This window comes from Terrapene carolina, unplaced genomic scaffold, assembly GCF_002925995.2.
Source record: "Terrapene carolina triunguis isolate 2854851 unplaced genomic scaffold, T_m_triunguis-2.0 Scaffold166, whole genome shotgun sequence".
NCBI lineage: Eukaryota > Metazoa > Chordata > Testudines > Emydidae > Terrapene > Terrapene triunguis.
In genome coordinates this window covers 250,528-272,744 of record NW_020664517.1, presented here as the reverse complement: position 1 = coordinate 272,744, position 22,217 = coordinate 250,528, and the positions used below count along the sequence as shown (strand labels likewise).

The window sequence follows — 22,217 nt, the reverse complement described above, 5'->3', positions numbered from 1 at the left end:
TCCCTGCCCAGTCCCACAGCCTATCCTATACCCCACCTTGTCTGGTCCCACAGCCTTCCCCGTACACCCTTCTCTGCCCTGCCCCACAGCCTGCCCATGGAAGATGATGTGTTTAATTTATGGGAGTCTGAGGGGTCTCTGAGGGGTCAGCACTGAGCTCAGGGGCTGGGCAATTGCACCACGGGGTCTCCGCTCTCAGGAGGGGGTGCAAGACAGGTAGTGAGAGGGACAAAGGCCGTGAAGCAGCACGAGCACTCTCCGCGGCTCTACTCCTCTTGGGGATGGGATGAATGCCCCAATACTGAACCAGCTGGGCCCTCTGGAGCAAAGCCGGGCATGTGTCTGGGAAGGGCGAGAACCCACTTGTGAAACAGCCGAAGTGGGCAAGAACTCTAGGGACTGCCCCAGATGAACAACCCCCGTCCCCCATTTATCGGCACTAGAACAGACCCGATGGGAGGACACCACTCGGCCAAGTCCCCTGGGGAGAGGCAACTTTTCCCTGCGACGTGGTGCAAACAGGCAGAGAGGAGGCCTGTCACTGGCTGGCCACTCACTTGCTGTGGCTTCTGGGGGAAGTGGTGCTTGTAGCCTGCCCCGCAGTTGTACCTTGGCAGGAAACAACCCCCTTGCGTTCCTCACTGAGCAACTGGAGGCTGGCAAGATCAGTGCCCTCACGGAAGGCTGGTGCTGGGGGTCTCCCACCAAATGCAGCTGTGAGGTCCTGGGTACTGGACTTGCAGTCCGTATCCCAGGTATGGAGCCAAGTGTTCCTCTTCACAGCATCAGGGGAGAGCAGCTTGAGACACAGGGAACATCACATGAGATGTCCTAAAAAAGAGGCACCACGAACCAGAGCTGTCTCTATTGTGAGTGAGTCGAGGTGTCTGCATTTGTCCTATGAACTCGAGTCAATGCCTGGTGACCCCAGTTGGTCAGGAAAATAGGGAAGAAAGGTTGCCTACTGCAAGGTGACTCCAGGGACAGTGGCCGTAGAAGTGGCCACACCAATGGAGTGGCTCTGAGAGCTGGATTGGAGGCCTCATAATCCCTCATAAAGCCTTAGAGCTTTCTGGCCCACCAGGACAATAGCTTCCCTAATGAGGCAGGCAGTGGACACCAGCAAACATCTCAGATGTGTCCTGTGAGTACGTGGTGTGACCAAATGCACCCCGTAGTCACACCTGACACCCTATTGTACTAACCTTTGCACAAAGTATGCATTGTAAGGTATCATTTGAAAACTTGTAATTTGCTGCTCAGTATCGTCCCGGGAAAATATGTGTGGCAAGATTATATGTGAAGTTGTAAGATTCCACTGTACAGTGTTATTAACACGTGAGGTTGGCAAACAGGTCTGTTGCAAACAAAGGAACGTGTGCTCTGCTTAGTATGCATTTAAGCAGTAAACTGAGTCATCAGGCAGGAAGGGGAGACAAAGGAAGCTCAAAGAGGTGAGAACAAAGCTGCAGGGAACATCCTTCCACACAGACTTTTTGTCTCCTGGTTCTCAGATGAAAATGTTTTTCAAAAGGGGGACTGAAACTATATGAGGGACAAACACCCCAAGAGACACCCCTCTGTCCCCCTGCCCATTGATTCACTGCCCCTGAAGGGATATAAAGGAAGCAGCCGTTGGACTCAGGGAGGGGTCCTGCCCTAAGAAGTTTGGTCAGTAACGCTGCTGAAAGCATTTGGTGAGAAAACTTTGCTTTGAATTTAACATACACCTCTACCCCGATATAACGCGGTCCTCCGGAGCCAAAAAATCTTACCGCGCTATAGGTGAGACCGTGTTATATCGAACTTGCTTTGGCCCTGCTGCTTCTTGTCCCCTGACTGTCCTCTCCAGAGACCCCCGTCCCTAATCACCCCCAGGACCCCACCCCCTACCCAGCCCTTCTGCTCCCTGTCCCCTGACTGCCCTGCCCCCTATCCACACCCCCCGCCCCCTGACAGACACTCACTGGCAGCAGCGGGAAGCGGAGCAGCACGGCCCCAGCCCGCTCCACTCCGTCAGCTCCCAGACGCGGTGCTTCGCTTCCCGCCACCGGTGAGTGCAGGGAGGTTGGGGAAAGGACGCTCCCCGTACTCACCTGTGGTGGGAAGCGGCCCCAGCCTGCTCCGCTTTCCTTGCTCCGGCCCCAGCCGTGGCGCTGCGCTTCCCGCCGGTGAGTGCGGGGAGGTTGGGGAAAGGACGTCCGCCGTGCTCACCTGCGGCAGGAAGCGGAGCGCCGTGGCCCCAGCCCACTCCGCTTTCCTTGCCCGGCCCCAGCCGTGTCGCTGGGGGAGGGGGTGGGGCTGGGGAAAGGTCCCGCACTCACCGGCAGCAGTGGAAGCGGAGCAGCCCGGCTGTAGCCCACTCCACTCTGCCAGCTCCCAGCCGCGGTGCTCCACTTCCCGCCTCAGGTGAGTATGGGGGGCGTCCTTTCCCCAACCTCCCCGCACTCACCGGCGGTGGGAAGTGGAGCACCGCGGCTGGGAGCTGATGTGCTGATCCACCGGAGCGCTGCTTTACCGCGTTGTATGCGAACCCGTGTTATATCGGGTCGAGTTATCAGGGTAGAGGTTTAGTTTGTTCAGTTAAGCACCAGTAGAGTTTTATCTTTATTTTCTTTATAACCATTTCTGACTGTTATGCCTCATTACTTGTACTCACGTAAAATCTCTCTCTCGAGTTAACACACTTGCTTTATTGTTGTATCTAATCCAGTGTGTTTAAATGGAAAGGTCTGGGAAACTCCATTTGGGGTGGCAAGTTGTGTGCATAGTATTCCTTTTAAAGAAATAACAGACCTAACATAGCTTGTATTGTCCAGGAGAGGGCTGGGCAGTACAGGACATACATTTCTGGAGGAAGATCTAAGACTGGGGGTGTATTGGGGTAACCCGACAGTAGAACCAAGGCTGGTGAGAGCCGGAGCGTAGCCCAAGTGTGGCTGGCAGGCTGCAGTCACACACAGACACTCAGGGTGTGGCTTGCACGCTAGAAGGCTGTTTGTGAGCGGCCCAGGTGAGACCTATTACAGCAAGGCATTGTGAGGCACCCAAGGGTGCAGGGCAGGGGTGCCACAGCTGCTCATTAGTCTGGATTGGACCCTGGTATGTTACACATGCTGGGTGAGCTGCACATCTTCACAGACGCAGCTCAGGCTGCACTGTTCTCTGAGAGGGCTCCCCTAAATGTAAGAAATAGAGGCCGTGAGGAGTCCCCTAGACCAATGCTTGTTTTCTCTAGAGAGTCAGGGCTGGGGTGCCCAGGCCCTCTATTTCTCTTTCTCTTCGTTCAAGTGAATAAACGTGTTGAGCGACTCCAGGACTTGCCTGTTTGCAGCCAGCCAGCCACCTTTCCCCTCGGTACGGTGGCCACCTGAGATGATCGGTTTAGTGATTAATTTACCAGGGAATGGAGCTTGTGTTTAATCCATGTCCTATCATTCAGCCTGCAGAACAGACGTTTTGAACTTCGGCCTTTGTGCCCGGCCCCGATCCTCCTCCTGTTGTGCAGGTTCTGGGGGAGCATGCTGAATATGCTGTTGCTGAGTTGGGGGGTGCTGCAGGGAATCCAGGCCATCCTCTCCTCTGACCTCAGCAGCAGTCACCTGTCAGAGATGCGCCCCAGTCTGGATGGGGCAGACAGGTCCAGCTACCCCAGCCTTCTGCGGAAACTCAAGGAGGCACCCGTGGGGCCCGCAGGTGAGTGTTTCCCTCCCGCAGGCTGCCCTGTCTCCCCGATGAGAGCAACGACCAGTGAGCAGCGGCCACAAGCAGCGCTGCCACTTTGTTCCAGTTTGCAAGCAGGAGGTCAGACTAGATGATCGTGATGGTCCCGTCTGGCTGTAAAGTCTATGAGCCTAGGAAAAGAGAAACCATTTAAAGATGCAGCCCCTCATCCTGGGAGAGCCCAGCTTCCCTCGAGGGGCGTGATGTTCAGAACCACACCCAGGGTCTGCTGTGTCAGGAGAAAAGGCTCACCCCTCCGCTCCAGCCCCAGCTAGGGGAATGTCTCACTCACACAGGGCAGGAACACAGTCGGTCCCTGGTTGGCACAGCATCCCTCACAAGCGTAGTCATTCCCATGGCAACATTGCATCCCCTAATTAGCATAGCCACGCCCAGACTTGTAATTTAATACCTGGCTGACTATGACAACTTACTGCATGTTATCCTATGGGGTAAATACGGACCCTCCTGCCCTGCAGGGTCTCCCCTATCCCCCGTGCCCGGGGATCTGCAGGGAGTACTGGGCGGTGATGGAGATCCCCTCCTGCCCTGCAGGAGCTCCTCATTGCGGCTGTGACTGACAATAACTAGGAGTGTAACAACATTGGACTCTTTCTCCCTTGTTCGGATCTGTCACTCCCAAGCCTGTTGGGCAGGAGAAGTGCCACCAGCTCCCAGCTAACACAGGAAGGGCATGATAGAGATCTGGGGGGCTTCTTTCCCATTGGACTCTGCCGGGGGCATTGAGATCTGCAGGCCGCACCCAGTGAAGGTGGTGGGCAGATGGGAGCCGTTCTGTGTGTGTTTAGGCACATCTCAGATTGGTGAGTCCTTTGCACCTCTGAGGCACATCATTGTTTAGTGACTTTTGTGACCATTTAATCTCTCCCTGTCCCCCTTCACTCTGGATTGTAGAGAAGTGTGTGTGTGTGTGGGCGGGGTGGGATCGGAGTGGAGCTCTGGCTCGACCAGTCCCCAGGAGCCAATCAGCAGCATACTTCACCCTGTCTGTATTCCACAGGGACTTTACCAAGGCCTGGGTTTGACAGGATGGCTATGGAGCTCCGCGTAGCTGATGAGGACCTCATGCAGGAAGCCAGTGTACTGGAGCCAGAGGTAACTTCCTATGACCCCTGTGATCATCTAGTCTGACTTCCTGCAGAGCACAGGCCAGTGTTCTACCGCTGAGCAATTCACTTCTTGCCACACTTTTGTGCTCCAGAAGCTGAGATTTCATTGCTACTTTTCATGGTTGTGAAGAAAATCTTATACATGATTCTAGTGTAACAGATGCAGTATTGTCTGCCTGAGTCTGTAGAGAGCCTGAGACAAGTGCTGTGTGAGGTGCGAATTACACCATTCATCTCTATGACGTATTCATTCCCAAACCTAAAGACGACAGTTTAAATGTCAGTATTGTTCACTGCTTCACTGCTGATCATTTTAGCAGAAACATCCAGCAAATGACTTCCCACATTCTCCTGGTGCCCCAAGCCCTAACTGTCCCTATCATCCCCTGATGCTAAAACCTCCAGCTTCCCCATGCCTGGCAACTGCTGAGGTGTGATATGGGTTATCAATACAAAAATCCACGGCACACTGAAAACTAAAATGTGAGGCGAGTATAAAACAAATTGAAATCAATAGCAAGATAACCAGTCTGGAGGCTGCTGCATGGATTGGGTCACTATCTGTTTACATGGTTAATTTGTTACAAACCTCACTATTATCTTAAGCTACCACCGAATGTCACCAGAGTCCAGGGACCTTGCTGCAGAGAACACAGGGTCTGGACTTTCAGGCCAGACTCACCAGGTTTGTGTACTCTCCCCTGGAGACAGAGTGCACCCTGGTGCAGCTGTAGTTCAGACCCTCTGGAAATGGATATCATCTTCAGGGCACTCTCTTCCCCCTGTGGAGCCAGTTCTGGCATACGCCTGTGCACCTGCTCCATGTCCCTTTCTGGAGATCTGATGAAACCCACGTGCAGCACAGCACCCGTAAATCAATCCAACTTCAATGCAAGCACAGCAAATGTTTAACCCTCTGCCCTCACAGAGCATGCCGATGGGGGTCCCAAGAACACACTGAGCTGTTCACCATTCATGTGCATGGTTGTCCTGTATGAAACCCCTTTTCTTTTGCTCCTCCTGCAGGTGTTGTCTGCTGCACTGGGGGCTCAGGGACGAGAGGAGCGCTCTCCACGCAGATGCGTCCGCCTGCTGGAATCCTGCCTTGGGCACCAGCTCCCCTGCTGTGATCCTTGTGCCACCTGCTACTGCCGCTTCTTCAATGCCTTTTGCTATTGCAGGAAAATCAATGCCACGTTCCCATGTGGCAAGAACTAGCTTTGGCTTGTTCCCCGCCAACCCCTTTTTTCGCTCTTCGGATTAGTAACTGTTTTTCCTTACGCCCATGTGCCCTATGCAGTTCCAATAAACGATCTACTAGTAAATAGTGTCACCAAGTTCAGTCGGTCCGCCCCTGGCTTTTTCTTTGCCTCTCTCAGGGATATTCTCCTTTAGCAGGAAACAGCAAATAGCTTCACGCCCATTAGCAAGAAACATGTTACAGAGACCTCCTGTGTCTGATTTAGGGAGTGCTATCTCAGAGAGGTGACTGCTGGGGAAGGCAGGGGCTATCAGTCTTGTGAGAGTGCCGACAGCCATGTCATCGGTGTCCTGTTCCACCAGATTGCCTGTGGCATGGGATTCTATGGACTTTCACAAAGGGCTCTCTCCACATTGGAGGTGGAGCGGCTGGAAAGCAGAAGTGGTTCCCATCTGGGGGAGCAGCAATCCTCCATGGCACACAGATGGTCTCATACAACGTTTGAAATCAGGTGACCTCAAGAAAATCCTCACAAGTCCACCACTGTGATGTAGAGCAGACCAGTTGGGCTCATAGACCATGGCGTTTAAGACCAGAAGGGACCATCATGATAATCTAGTCTGACCGCCTGCACATTGCAGGCCACAGAACCTCCCCCACCCACTCCTGAAATAGACTCCTAACTGCTGGCTGAGTTACTGATGTCCTCGCATCATGGTTTAAAGACTTCAAGTTACAGAGAATCCACCATTTACACTAGTTTAAACCTGCAAATGACCCATGCCCCACATTGCAGAGGAAGGAGAAAACCCCCCAGGATCCCTGCCAATCTGACTTGGGGGAAAATTCCTTCCCAACCCCAAATATGGCGACCAGTTAGACCCTGAGCATGTGGGCAAGCCCCAACAGCCAGGCACCTGGGAAAGCACTCTCTGTAGTAACTCAGAGCCCTCCCCTCTAGTGTCCTATCATCAGCCATCAGAGATATTTGCTGCTAGCAGTTGCAGATCGGCTACATGCCCTTGCAGGCAATCTCGTCATACCATCCCCTCCGTAAACTTATCAAGCTCAGTCTTGAAACAAGTTAGTTTTTTTGTCCCCACTGCTCCCCTTGGGAGGTTGTTTCAGAACTTCACTCCTCTGATGGTTAGAAACCTTCGTCTAATTTAAAGCCTAAACTTGTTGATGGTCAGTTTATCTCCATTTGTTCTTGTGTCAACATTAGTGCTTAACTCAAATAACTCCTCTCTCTCCCTGGTATTTATCCCTCTGATGTTTTTATATAGAGCAATCATATCCCCCCTCAGCCTTCGTTTGGTTAGGCTAAACAAGCCAAGCTCTTTGAGTCTCCTCTCATAACTTACGTTTTCCATTCCTCGGATCATCCTAGCGGCCCTTCTCTGCCCCCAGGAGCGCTGCCAGCTTTTCCGCCGCCCTAGGCGGCGGAAGGTCCCACCCCCAAATGCCGCCCCCCCACAGAGGCAGCAGAAGGTCTCGCCACTGAAATACCGCCGCGGTTGCCGCCCCCCAAATCGCAGTGCCCTAGGCGACCGCCTAGGTCGCCTAATGGGTTGCGCCGGCCCTGTCTGCACCTGTTCCAGTTTGAATTTACCTTTGTTAAACATGAGAGACCAGAATTACAAGCAGTATTCCAGAGGTTTCACCAGTCCTTGTATAATGGTACTAACACTTCCCTGTCTCTAGTGGAAATACCTCCCCTGATGCATCCTAGGAATGCATTAGCCTTTTCCATGGCCACATGGTGGCTCATAGTTATCACATTGGCGGCTCATAGTCATCCTGTGATCAGCCAATACACCCAGATCTTTCTTCTCCTCTGTCACTTCCAACTGATAAGTCCCAAGCTTATAGCAAATTTTTTTGCTTCATCAAATGCCTTACTGAAATCCAGGTAGATTAGATCTACTGCATTTCCTTTGTCTAAAAAAATCAGCTATCTTCTCAGAGAAGGAGATCAGGCTGGTCTGGCACGCTCTACCTTTGGTAAACCCATGTTAAATTTTATCCCAATTACTGTTCACCTAGATGTCCTTACCTACTTTCTCTTAATTTGTTCCAAGTCCTTACACACAATTGGAGTCAACCTAACAGGCCTGTATTTTCCCAGATCGCTTTTCCCCTTTGTTAAAACCAGGAACAATATTAGCTCCTTGAGACTTAACCCAGGAGCCATATTAGGAATCTACCAACAGGGCTCATTATACAAAGTGAGGATACTGATGTAAGCACCTTTAGATTGGTGTGACGGTGTCCACAGTAGGGGCAGGGCCGGCTTTAGGCCGATTCAGCCGATTCGGCTGAATCAGGCCCCGTGCCTAAGAGGGCCCTGCAGCTGTCCACCCTGCCCCCGCCCCCAGCTCACTTCCCCATCCTCCCCTCCCCTGAACGCTCCGCCCCCTGCTCCTCCCCCTCCTCTGCTTCCCGCGAATCAGATGTTCACGGGAAGTCTGAAAAGAAGCAGGGGCAGGCGGGAAGCAGCAGGTAAGCTGGGGCGGGGGGGGGGGGGGCGCGGGGGGGCGGCGGGGAGGCGGGCGGCGCGCGGCCCAGCCCCCCCGGCCCGCCCTGGGCCCTGGCCGAGCGGCTCTGGCTCCGGCCCGGCCCGGACCCCGGTTCCGCCCAAGCACCCCCGGCCCGGCCCCGCGGCTCTGGCCCCGGCTGAGCACCCCCTGCCTGAGCGGCTCCGGCTCTGGCCCCGGCGGCTCTGGCTCGGGCCCCCGGGCGCCGTCCCTGGCCCCGGCCGAGCGACTCCGGCCCGGCCCCGGACGAGTGGTGCCGGCCGAGCACCCCCGGCCCCAGCGGCCCTGGCCCGGACCCAAACCCTGTGACCCTGGCCGGAGCGTGGCCCGATTCCTGGGGGCGGGGCTTGCCGGCAAGCCCCACCCCCAGGAATCGGGCCCCGCTCTTGCTAAGGCCGGCCCTGAGTAGGGGATGGTACCAATTTAACTACATCGGTTTCTAAACCGTTAAAGTGGTACAAATGCTGTGAGAGATCCCCTCTCCCTCAACTGCTGTTGCACCCAAGGCTAATTAGGCCAGGAAGAAAGAACTGGTTAGCATGTATATAATATAAGCCAATGCTGCCAAGGACAAATACTAATGTGCCTAATGTATTCATGCAAGGACTAATCTAAAATGACAAGTGAAAATGAACTTAGTGTTTTTCTCACCCTACTTCCTATTTGTGTACGTCACAAAAAAGTCACAATTGACTTAAGAGAGGCCCAGACCGGGCACAGAAGGTGCAGAGCATACTCGTAGGGGCACAGACAGGGCTACAGCATGGGAGGGAAGTCTGTTTATTATTATAGCTGGTTGGAGACACTTGAGGAGAACCATTTTCCATTGGAGAATACAGCTCTGTTGAAACTGAAACGCTTTGTGAAACTGTGTCAATCTCATCAAAATTTTGGAGAAAAAACAGGATTGGGGGGGGAATTCTAACAATGCTGAAACATCCTCTTTGGACATTTTTGGAACCAAATATTTTCATTTTTTGTTTGAAACAATGAAGCCATGTTTTGAAATCTTGAAATGGTTTGTTAAATGGAATTTCCACCTTCTGCACAGCTCTTGTTAATTATCAAGTATCAGGAGGTAGCCGTGTTAGTCTGTATCTACAAAAACAACAAGGAGTCTGGTGGCACCTTAAAGACTAACAGATTTATTTGGGCATAAGCTTTCGTGAGTAAAAACATCCGAAGAAGTGAGGTTTTTACTCACGAAAGCTTATGCCCAAATAAATCTGTTAGTCTTTAAGGTGCCACCAGACTCCTTGTTGTTTTTGTTAATTATCAGTGTCCCAGTAGGACTTGGAGGCTCCCTCCAGGGTGGGAGGGCTATTGTAGTAGCTGCTGTACATGCTAATACATGGTCCCTGCCTCAAAGCGCTTACAGGCGTGATGGACGATGGACCAACCGATGCAACACAGGCAAAGTGATCAGGGCAATGGGGGGAATGTCATGTTAGTTCCACAGGGCAGGCTGGCTTTCCTTGTGCTTGTTTAATACCCACATAGGGATACACAGAGGGACATTCACATACTGTACAGGCGTGAGCCTGCACAGCACAGCACAGCACACACCTCTATTTATACCAGTGGGAGCGACACCCCCCCATCAACAACACCCCCCCACTGCCTCCTCCCCTGCCTCTACCCCCACCCCCTGCCATCAACCCTCCCCTTGCCAACAGCCCCGTCCTCCACCCTGCGACTACCCGCATCCTGCCAACAACCCCCACCCCCTGCCAACAACCCCGCCCCCTAGCCTGCCACTACCCCACCCCCTGCCAACACCCCCCCATTGCCTTCTCCCCTGCCACTACCCCACCCCCTGCCAACAGCCCCGCCCCCAGCCTGCCACTACCCCACCCCCTGCCAACAGCCCCGCCCCCAGCCTGCCACTACCCTCACCCTGTCATCAACCCCTCCCCTTGCCAACAGCCAACAACCCCCGCCACTACCCCCGCCCCCTGCCAACGCTGGCTCCACCCCCCGGCCGAGCCCCCGCGGCCTCCTCGGCCAATGACTGTCCCCACTTCAGTGCCGGGCTCGCTGGGGGCGGCTCCGCGCGGCGCATGCCGGGATCTCCCTCCCCCGCCCGTCCCTGTCACGTGAGCGCAGCGCGTGTCACGTGATTCGCAGCCGCCGGGTCCCCCCCAGTCGCCGGGAGCGAGCCGGGTCCGGGTCCGCGGCCGCCGCCATGTCGTGCTTCCCCGAGCTCTACTTCAACGTGGACAGCGGCTACCTGGAGGGGCTGGTGCGGGGCTTCAAGGCCGGCGTGCTGAGCCAGGGCGACTACGTGAACCTGGTGCAGTGCGAGAGCCTGGAGGGTGAGTCCCGGGCCCGGCCCGAGCCGTTCCCCGGCCCCCTCAGCGCGCTCCGGCCCGTTCCCGGCCTCGGCTCGGCCCCCCAGGGAAGGCCCCGGCGGCGGCCCGTGTGACAGAGCTGACAGCCCCGGGCTGTTACATAGGCCAGCCGCCCCCCCTCTCCCCCGGCTCTGCGGGCTCGGGCCCCCCAGCTCCAGCGGAGACTCGGGCTCCGAGATGGGGGCGGGGCACGGCCTGGGGATCGGGAATCCAGAATCCGGCCTGAAAGGACCAGGGCTCCTGGCCTTCGCCCGCCAGCAGTGACTGGGGCAGGGAAGGTGGCGAAGGCCTTGCTCGTCACCCCTCTCCTCACCCAAGAGCAAGGGGGCATTCCCAGAAACCGAAAGGAGCAAATTTATAACTCACCAGAGGAAATACTTGTGTGTGCAGTTAACTGGGACGGGAATTCACTGCTGTTAGATATCGGAGACCAAAAGCTTAACTAGAGCTTAACAGCCCAGGGTATCTAGATGGCTAATACAACTCTGAAGTTTGGGGATTGATGTGAATCTGCATAGTTCAGGGCATGAGCCAACCTCTAGGGGCTTGTCTGCATGGGGAGGTTATTCTGGAATCGGGTCGTGTGAATTCAAAGCAGTATCGCTATTCCAGAACTAGTGCACGGTAGTTTATTGCAGTCAGTTTCTTAAGTAGACAAGCCCTAACTGATAGAAATGAAGAAGAACCTTCCTGTGAGTTATCCCACCGCTGCCTTTGGCTGGATGTTTGCACCTTCCTCTGAAGCAGTTAGTTTGGTCGCTCTTGGAGGCAGACTAATGGAATAGATGGACCACTGGTTGGATCCAGTCTGGCAATTCCAGTGTTCATGTGAAGCCCTAAAAGCTGGAAAGGCATTCTCTGAGTTGCTAGTGTGTACGGTTCCTTCTCATATTGACTTCTTTCTTACTGTCTTGGGTGCTCTTTAGGTCTGGTCTCTCAAATATCTGTCTTCCACCATTTCACATGCCTCCATCCTGTTTCTCACTCCTAATCTGTTGGCGTTCTTCTCTATGTGCCTGTTTTGAATAAGGTTAATATTAGAACTATTTAATGTAACCTTAGTTGTGATTTGCTTAGGTTTTAATGTGTTTTTAATTATGCATAATGATATATCTTCTTCTGAATTGCATTTAGCAACCTGAACGACCAGTAATGAGGGCTCTTGTATGTGAATTTACTAGCTTTTAAAAAGGAATCCTGAAAGTTAAAATCAGGCAAGTGTATGTTAAAAATGCTCTGAGTATGTGGAGTTTTATACAGTACTAAGCATCTCATTTAACACACAAGCTGTTTGCTGTATACAAGCTTTCTGTGGCGGAGGAGTCTGTCCTGAAGAGTTTCTGGTACCTTTTCCTGCAGAGAAGTGTGTGGAGGTTTTTCAGGTGACTTGGTGAAAGGGTTCTCGGAAGTGAAGGGTGTGAGGATTTACATGCTAAAAGGTTCTGGAATTACCTGAGACACAGTGTGTGTTAATTTTTAATCCCCCTGCAGTGGGGCGGTTGCCCCACGCCAGGAAGAGGAAAGGTTAAAGGAGGCCAGAGGGAGCCTGTGCAGAACCCTCCCATTAGAGGAGGGTTCACTAAGCGAGCCCATCGGGAGATGCTTTGTTGCAGTGGCCAATCGGCCAGCAGGGGCCATATATATAAAGGGCTGCTCAACAGAGCAGGGGGAGTCTCTCCCTGCCGTGCTGGGCAGCGTAGCAGAGCTGAAGGAGCTTCTGGCTGACTGCTGCCAGACTGAGGCCCTCGAGGAAGGGCAGATAAGGTGCTAGGGCTGTCCCTACTTGCCGTGAAGGAAGTGGCAACACGGACTGCAGTTTGTCCCTGGAGCAAGGGACTAGACTGGTGACGGCAGCAGGCCACTGAGGCAAATGGCTAACTATAGACTGCTGGGTCCTCTGAAAGGGGGGAGGCAGCGGGGCACAGTCAGAGGGCAGTATCCAGAAGAGGACGCCGTGGTCTGGGGAGTGACGTGGGTCCCAGAGTGGTGGAGACAGCAAAGCGAGAGTAGTCACCGAGTAGGCGAGCAAAACACCACCGGAGGAGGGCGCCTTGCAGAAGGACTTGAGCTAATTCCAGAACAGCCAGCAGGCAGTGTCGTGGTAGGGAGTCTGGCTCTGCTACACCCCTTTCTACACAGTCCCTTTCCTTTGTGAAGCTGGAAAGCATCTGGTCAGCTTCACTCTGCTTAGGGTGAAGCTGGGGAGGCTGACTCAGAAATGAAGAACGAGTGGGAGAGAGACACCTTTTGCAGCAGCCAGGAGTGTTTGGAGTGAGTGGGAAAAGGTGGGGAGAGAATGCATCTCCCTGTATCAACCAGGTTGTTTAGGCAGTGAGTGGGGGGAAGTGTGCTGCAAAATTCAGACTCCAAGCGGCTGGAAGCTGATACAATATACAGATTCTTTGAACAGGGTCTAGGAGCAGCACTCTGAAAAGAATCCCAGCAGCTTGGGAGGGTTGGCATCTTGCCTGGTTGATACCCTCTCTGGGGTCTGTGTGTGGGGGTGGGAGGTTGGTATCTCTTGTATTGCTCTTGGCTAGCAGACCTAGTTGAACTCTTACATCATGGGGGCTTTAAAACGAGATTAGGTATCTTCCTAAAAGACCTGCCTTATTCCAGCTTCTGGGGGAAATTCTACAGCCTGTGTATCCAGGAAGTCAGATTAGATGATCCTAGTGGTTTCTTCTGGCCTTGGTGTCTGAAGTTGGGAAGGAAAAGCAGAAGAGAAAAGCTAGGATGGTGCAATAAGTGGGACTTTTTGAGTAGTATTTGTCAAATACATTATCTGGTAGACTTCCCCAGTGTCTGTTTGGTAATTCACATGATAAATGCTGCATTCAACAGCTAGCTCTGGGAGATAGTTTTCTGATGGATTTATTGTGCAACAAATGTGGGAGAAACTTGTCAAATGTACGCAATGAATGTTTGTCTGGCCAGCCCATTAGTGAGATACTAAACTGTATCCAGATACATTATTGCACATTGCAGAGGACATGTCCTTGGGCAGGGTGTGGCAGCACAGGTATTTTTACTCTGGCTAGTAGACTAGGTCCTCGGGCTAATAAGGGTCAGGTCAGTTTTTTTTCAAGACCTGTTCATAACAGCATGATGCATCTCTTTGGCATGTTTTCTTTCTTCCTCTAGGGGGTTCTCTGTGGCACCCATCACTGTACTGCCTCCAATGGGAGTATTTCTAGAGGGGTCCCACGGGGATCTGTATCTGGCCCAGTTCAATTCTGTATCCAATGATCTGCAAACTTTACTACCAATGACCTTGTTTTCTTCCCAGGTGACATAAAATTGGAGGAGTGGTAAATAATGAGAAGCCAGTTTAGTTTCATAGAGTTGAAGGCAGAAGAGACCATCAGATTATCCATTTTGACCTGCACACCCCACACCATCAACCTCACCCAGTGCCCCTGTGTTGAGCCCAATAACTTGGGTAGATGAAGGGATCTGAGTCGTCAGGAGGCTAAGTTCTTGTCATAGGCAGAGGGCAGGAGAGACCGAGATACCACCAAAGCCCGAGGCCTCTACAGTGGCAGGGAACTGATAAGGTGGGAGATGCCCACGCAGTTCATGCTCCATGCTGCAGAAGAAGATGGGTGTGGGGGATGCACGGGCCTCACCAATCTGATTTGGAAGAAAATTTCTTCCCACCTCCAACTCTGGTGTTCAGGTTGACTCTGAGCAAGACTCACCAGACAGACATCTTTTCTTTCCACCTTAGAGCACCAGCCCACCCTGTCCAGCATCCCATCTCCAGCTGTGGCCAGCCCTGATGCTTCAGAGGAAGGCAGGAAAAAACCCAGAACACATCTGACCAATTGTGGTTTAGGGGAGGGAAATTCCTTCTCAACCCCTGCAGGGAACTAGCTGAAGCCCTGAAACCTGATACTGGATTACAGTCAGTGTCATAAAACAGAGCAGCAAGTGTTCAGGGCATTGCAGAACTTCTGTTCTCTCTGTGGCCTATGAAGGGAGAGGACGAATAGGGGGATTAATACAGATTCAGACTCCAAGGTCATAAGAGACCACCGTGGTCATCCAGTTCAAGGCCCCGCACACGCAGATGGTAGGATTTCTTCCAGAAACTGGATTAAAGCTTGTCTTTTAGAAAGATATCTAATCTCAGACTCCAGCTGATGGAGAGTCCACCACCTCCCTGGTAAACTGTTCCATGTTTAATTACCCTCACCACTAGGAAATTGCATCTTATTTCAAAGCTGAAACATCCCCCACTCTCCAGGGATCCCCCACTCTTTTTCCATGTGTCTGAGCCTGTACACAGTGATCAAATCTCCTCTCAGCCTTCCCTTTGATAAACTGAATAGATAGGGCCCTTCATTTTCAGTTTTGATTTTATTTATTTTTTCTTGGGATTTTATCAGTGATTTTACCACAACAACAAAAACAGGTGAAAATCAGTGAAAAAAAATATTAATTTTTCTGGGTAAATATCAGTTTTTGTGTGTGTGTGTGTGTGTGTGTGTGTGTGTGTGGACGGAAAGATGGGGTGAAAAGTATTCAGTAGATTAATGCTTTGAATTCCGTTCATCAGTGTGGTTTGCTGCAGAACTAAAACAGAATTCAGAACACAGTGCTGCCACTTCTGAGTTTAAGAAAACAATATCTCTAATCCCTAAATAAAACTTTTCGTTTGAGTAAACAGTTTACTGGTGTAGACTTAGAACTGTTATTCAATGTAAATATTTCTAGGCTAATTGGGCCACACCATTTGCAGCGCATACACTCAACTTCATCCTTTTCTCCTGTTTTTTTTTTTAATTTATTAATTTTCAAATGCTTCCTTGTGTTCTGAAGCATATTCTGACACAGATTTTTGTTTTCTTCCCATTTTAGTGGGTCAAATCTTTAAACCATTATCTGCTAACAGCTTGAAATGTGTACGTGGTGGGTGTGAGATTCATCAGTACGTTCAGATGCGCACGCACTTCAGAGCTTGCCTGTTGGTTTATTGTGTGTCTCTTCTAGACTAATACTGAGCCTTACTTCACCAGGCAGCTTTGCACAGACCCACAGACTAATGTATTATCGTAATACACCTATCTTATGCCATGTACTGTATTTTCCTAATAAAATAAGTTATTTTTTATATATTTGAATGATATAAAAGTAGGGTGACAGTGGGGGGAGGTGGGAGGAGAAGAGAGAAGAATACTACTTTTCATAAAACCAGGGCATTTTTTGGTAAAAATCAGTTTAAACTGAAAACGAAGGGGCTTATGAACAGACAGCTTAAGGCTTGTTTTCCAGCCCCTGGGTCATTTGTGTGGCCTGTCTTTGAACTCTCTGCACACTCTTTTTGAAGTGCAGACACTAGAACTGGACACAGTACCCTATCGTCTTATCAGTGCGGTGTGTAGAGGCAAGTTCACTTCCCTAATTCTGCTTTTATACATCGAATAATTGCATTAGCCATTTTTGCTACAGCATTGCATTGACCGCTCATGTTGAGGTGATGATCAGTGATGGTCCCCAAGTCCTTGAATCACCGCCTTCAAAGTCAGTCCCTATTCTGTAGGTATAACCTGTGCTCTTGGTTCCCAGAGGCATTACCTTGCATTTGGTGGCATTAGAACACATTTTGATGCATTTAACTAGGCAATTCAGATCACTAACAGTAGCCTGTCCTCATTATTTACTACCCCACCGATCCTTGTCATGTGCAAACCTTATTAGTAAAGATTTTATATTGTATAAATGATTATTTAAAATTTAACATTTTTATCAGCATTGAACAAAGAATCAATCCCTGGCAGACCTCGCTAGAAACAGCCCTGCTCATTCACATCTTTCCATTAATAACTGCTTTTGGAGATCAGTCAGTGAGCCAGTCTTTAGTCCTCCTAATGTGCCCTGTTAATTCGATGAATTTTTTTTTTTTTTAATCAAAATGTTATGTGGTACTAAGTCTAATTACTTAGATTTCTCTGGCTGCTGTAGTTGCCTTTATCAACTGGACTTGTAATCCTGCATCTCCCTCCCACCAAAAGCAGCCTATCTTCTGTGAAACTGGGCTGACTAGCCTAGGCGCTGACACCGTGGGTGCTCCGGGGCTGGAGCACCCATGGGGAAAAATTAGTGGGTGCTCTGCACCCACCGGCAGCCAAGCATGAGATCAGACTAGATTCCAAGGCCAGAAGGGACCACTGTGATCATTTAGTCTGACGACCTGTACAACACAGACCAGAGAACTCCCCAAAATAATTCCCAGAGCAGATCTTTTAGAAAAACCTCCAACTTGATTTTAAAATGGTCAGGGATGGAGAATCCACCGCATCCCTTGGTAAATTGTTCCGATGCTTAATTACTCCCTGTTAAAATATATTCCTTAATTCCTGAATTTGTCTACCTTCAACTTCTAGCTAATGGATTGTTAGGCCTTTCTCTGCTAGACTGAAGATCTCATTATTAAATACTTGTTCCACATGTAGATACTTACAAACTGCAATCAAGCCACCCTTAATGTTCTTTGTTAAGCTAAAGAGATTCAAGGAACTCGGTCACTACAAAGCAGGTTTTCCAATCCTGTAATCATTCTCATGGCTCTTCTTTGAACCCTCTATAATTTATCAACCTCTTTCTTGAATTGTGGGCACCAGAACTGGACACAGCATTCCAGCAGTGCCAGATGTAGAGGTAAAATTACCTCTCCACTCCTACTCGGCTTCCCCCCCCCCCCCTTATGCATCCCAGGGTGGCATTCGCTCTTTTGGTCACAGCATCACACTGGGAGCTCACGTTCAGCTGTTTATCCACCACCACGCCCACATCTCTTTCAGAGTCTCTGCTTCCCAGGATAGCCGCTCTCCTGTAAGTTTAGCCCACATTCTTTGTTCCTAGATGGAAATGTTCACATTTAGCCGTATTTAAACGCATGATGAGGTGATCATAATGGTCCCTTCTGGCTTTTACACCTGTGCATTATTGTGTTCCCATCATGTCCATTCCCTCCCCCATAAATAGTCCCAGCCTTTTCATTTCCTCTTCATGGGGGAGGTTTTCCAGGCTTGTAAAGGGGTTCACTCATTGCAGAAGTGCCCACTAATCTCCAGGTGGGGCATCTTTCACATTGTTGCCCCCGCCGACAGTTGTTCCTTGCTGCACTGGTCTCTTTTGTAACCCAGCCCTCCAGACAGGTCACAATCTTAATGTCCACCCCTTTTGGGGTAATGAAATTCAGCAAATAATTCCAAGACCCATAGGTGCCGACTTCTGCTCACGCCAGTGGGTGCTCTACCCCCATCTGCCCCGGCCCCATCCCGCTCCCATTCCAACCCCTTCCCCAAAGTCCCTGCCCCTCTTTCCCCACCTCCTTCCCTGAGCGTGCCACGTTCCCGCTCCTCCCTCCCCCCCCGAGCTTGCTAGCACTGGGAAGTAGGAAGAGCAGTAGGGACATGGTGCGCTCAGGGGAGGAGGTGGAGGAGGAGGTGAGGTTGGGAGGGGAGGGGACCTTGGCTGCCGGTGGGTGCAGAGCACCCACAAATTTTTCCCCATGGGTGCTCCAGCCCCGGAGCACCCACGGAGTCGGCGCCTATGCCAAGACCTTGCGTCAGATCTCCGGCCCCTGACTCTGGGCTCATGCCACTTTGCCAGTGGCTGGTAGGGGAACCCAGGCCCCCCCTCCTATGCAGGTTTCCAGCTCAGAGAGCCTATAACCAGCAGCCAAGGTTGCACAACTGAAACAGGCTGTCAAGTGTGCTGAGCACAGCATGTGACTGAGCACACACTGACCCGTCACTTTGAAGTTAACATTCGATTTCCTGTTTCAGAGTCGCAGCCGTGTTAGTCTGTGTCAGCAAAAAGAACCGGAGTACTTGTGGCACCTTAGAGACTAACACATTGATTGGAGCATAAGCTTCGTGGGCTACAGCCCACTTTATCAGATGCATAGAATGGAACATACAGGAGAGAGAGAGAGAGAGAGAGACACACACACACACACATACAGAACATGAAAAGGTGGAAGTAGCCATACCAACTCTAAGGCTATGTCTACACTACAGAATTAGGTCGGATTTATAGAAGCCGGTTTTATAGAAACCGGTTGTATGCAGCCGATTGTGTGTGTCCCCACCTAAAATGCTCTAAGTGCATGAAGTCGGCGGACCGCGTCCACAGTACCGAGGCTAGCGTCGACTTCCGGCGCATTGCACTATGGTACCTATCCCACAGTTCCCGGAGCCTCTGGCGCCCATTGGAATTATGGGTTGAGATCGCAATGCCCGAATGATGCAAAGCAGTGCCGCGAGGGGTTCTGGGTACATTGCGTCAGGCCCCTCCCCCGCCGTCACAGCAACGGCAGACAATAGATTCGCGCCTTTTTACCTGGGTTACCTGTGCAGACAACATACCACGCCAAGCATTGAGCCCGCTCAGCTCAGCTTACCGTCACCATATGTCTTCCGGGTGCCGGCAAACGTGGGACTGCATTGCTAAACAGCAGCAGCAGCTTACTGCCTTTTGGCGGTAGACGGTGCAGCATGACTGGTAGCCTTCATTGGCGATCTGGGTGCAGGCAGCTGTGGGGCTGGCAGCCGTGGTGCTGCATTGCACCAGCCCCTTGCCTTTTGGTAGAAGATGGTTTATTACGATTGGTAACCGTCGTCATCGTACTGCAGTGGCTGTCGATCATGGGCACCCGGGCAGACAATGATGGTTATCAGTCGTAGTATGCTATTTTCTGCCAAGTGCCCAGTATTGTCTGCTAAGCACCCAGAAGAGGCCGATGGCGATCTGGGTGCTGGCAGACATGGGGCTGGCAGACGTGGGTCTAGATTGCTACACAGCAGCAACCCCTTGCCTTTTGGGCAGTAGATAGCATATTACGATTGGTATCCATCATTGTCGTACTGCAGTGGGTATCAGATGGTGCAATAGACCTGAAGGCTAACTGCCAAGCGCCCAGTATTTGCTGCCAAGCACCCAGAAAATGCCAAGGGCTATCAGTCATGCTGCACCGTCGTCTTAAGATGTAAAAAATAGATTTATTCTCCATTCATTTGCTTCCCCCCTCCCTCCTGCTAAACCCAGGCTTTTGAGTGCAATCTTTGGGGGGGGGGCATTCTGTGTGACAGTTGTTTGTGTTTCTCCCTGATGCAAACCCACCTTTCTTGATTTTAATTCCCTGTACCTGTACGCGGTGTCACTTGCCCCTCCCTCCCTCTCTCCCTCCCTCCCTTCTTCCCCTGGTCCGTCAGATACTACTTTCGCGCCTTTTTTCAGACCAGACGCCATAGCCAGCACTGGGATCATGGAGCCCGCTCAGATCACCGCGGCAATTCTGAGCACTATGAACACCACGCGCATTGTCCTGGAAAACATGCAGAGCCTCCTGGACATGCCAAAGCCAAACCAGGACCAGCTGAGGAGGAGGCGATTGCAGCGCGGCGACGATAGTGATGAGGAAATTGACATGGACCTCTCACAAGGCACAGGCCCCAGCAATGTGGAAATCTTGGTGTTACTGGGGCAGGTTCATGCCGTGGACCGCCGATTCTGGGCCCGGGAAACAAGCACAGAGTGGTGGGACCGCATCGTGTTGCAGGTCTGGGACGATGCCCAGTGGCTGCGAAACTTTCGCATGCGTAAGGGCACTTTCATGGAACTTTGTGACTTGCTTTCCCCTGCCCTGAAGCGCCAGAATACCAGGATGAGAGCAGCCCTCACAGTGGAGAAGCGAGTGGCGATAGCCCTGTGGAAGCTTGCAACGCCAGACAGCTACCGGTCAGTCGGGAATCAATTTGGAGTGGGCAAATCTACTGTGGGGGCTGCTGTGATCCAAGTTGCCAGGGCAATGAGAGACCTGGTGATATCAAGGGTAGTGACTCTGGGAAACGTGCAGACCATAGTGGATGGCTTTGCTGCAATGGGATTCCCAAACTGGTGGGGCCATAGACGGAACCCATATCCCTATCTTGGCACCGGCGCACCAAGCCGCCGACTACATAAACCGCAAGGGGTACTTTTCAATGCTGCTGCAAGCCCTGGTGGATCACAAGGGACGTTTCACCGACATCAACGTGGGCTGGCCGGGAAGGGTACATGATGCTCGCGTCTTCAGGCAGTCTCTTCTGTTTCGAAAGCTGGAGGAAGGGACTTTCTTCCCGGACCAGAAAATAACCATTGGGGATGTTGAAATGCCTATCGTGATCCTTGGGGACCCAGCCTACCCCTTAATGCCATGGCTCATGAAGCCGTACACAGGCAGCCTGGACAGTAGTCAGGACCTGTTCAACTACAGGTTGAGCAAGTGCCGAATGGTGGTGGAATGTGCATTTGGCCGTTTAAAAGCGCGCTGGCGCAGCTTACTGACTCGCTCAGACCTTAGCGAAAAGAATCTCCCCATTGTTATTGCTGCTTGCTGTGCGCTCCACAATATATGTGAAAGTAAGGGGGAGACATTTATGGCGGGGTGGGAGGTTGAGGCAAATCGCCTGGCCGCTGATTACGCGCAGCCAGACACCAGGGCGGTTAGAGGAGCACAGCAGGGCGCGGTGCGCATCAGAGAAGCGTTGAAAACCAGTTTTGTGACTGGCCAGGCTATGGTGTAAAACTTCTGTTTGTTGCTCCTTGATGAACCCTCTGCCCCTCCCCCACCACCCTGTTAACTCTACTTCCCTGCAAACCAACCACCCCACCCTCCCCTACTACCCTCCCCCCTTCGAGCACCACTTGCAGAGGCAATAAAGTCATTGTTGCTTCACATTCATGCATTCTTTATTACTTCAGCACACAACTAGGGGGATAATTGGAAAGGTAGCCCGGGATGGGTGGGGGAGGAGGGAAGGAAAAGGACACACTCCAATTTAAAACTTTAAAACTTATTGCTATGGAAATCATCTAGGGTGGAGTGAGTGGGTGGCCGAAGGCCCCCCCACCGTGTTCTTGGGCGTCTGGGTGAGGAGGCAATGGGACTTGGGGAGGAGGGCTGCTGGTTACAGAGGGGCTGTAGCGGCGGTCTCTGCTCCTGCTGCCTTTCCTGCAGCTCAACCATACGCAGGAGCATATCACTTTGATGCTCCAGCAGCCGGAGCATCGACTCTTGCTTTCTGATTACAAGTTGACGCCACCTCTCCTCTTCAGCCCGCGTTTCAGCACGCAACTTCTCCTCTTCAGCACGCCACCTCTCCTCTCGCTCATATTGGGCTTTTTTAAAATCAGTCATTGACTGCCTCCACGCATTCAGCTGTGCTCTGTCAGCGTGGGAGGCAGTCTGAAGTTCAGTAAACATTTCGTCACGCGTCCTTCG

At 51.8% G+C, this 22,217-nt stretch overlaps 2 protein-coding genes across 2 annotated transcripts in view; both read left to right on the top strand.

The window, feature by feature from the left end:
• Positions 1–3,521: 3,521 nt before the first annotated feature.
• Positions 3,522–6,071, top strand: LOC113406931 (agouti-related protein-like). The gene is made up of 3 exons (XM_026653841.1): positions 3,522–3,696; positions 4,745–4,839; positions 5,880–6,071. The coding sequence occupies exons 1-3, from the start codon at positions 3,522–3,524 to the stop codon at positions 6,069–6,071; spliced, it is 462 nt and encodes a 153-aa protein (XP_026509626.1).
• Positions 6,072–10,694: 4,623 nt separating this feature from the next.
• Positions 10,695–22,217, top strand: part of LOC113406951 (V-type proton ATPase subunit d 1) — a 90,870-nt gene continuing 79,347 nt past the window's right edge. Inside the window, exon 1 of the mRNA XM_026653871.2 lies at positions 10,695–10,906. Coding sequence (XP_026509656.1) covers positions 10,777–10,906 — 130 coding nt within the window. The 5' untranslated portion in view covers positions 10,695–10,776. The remainder of the gene's footprint in view (positions 10,907–22,217) is intronic.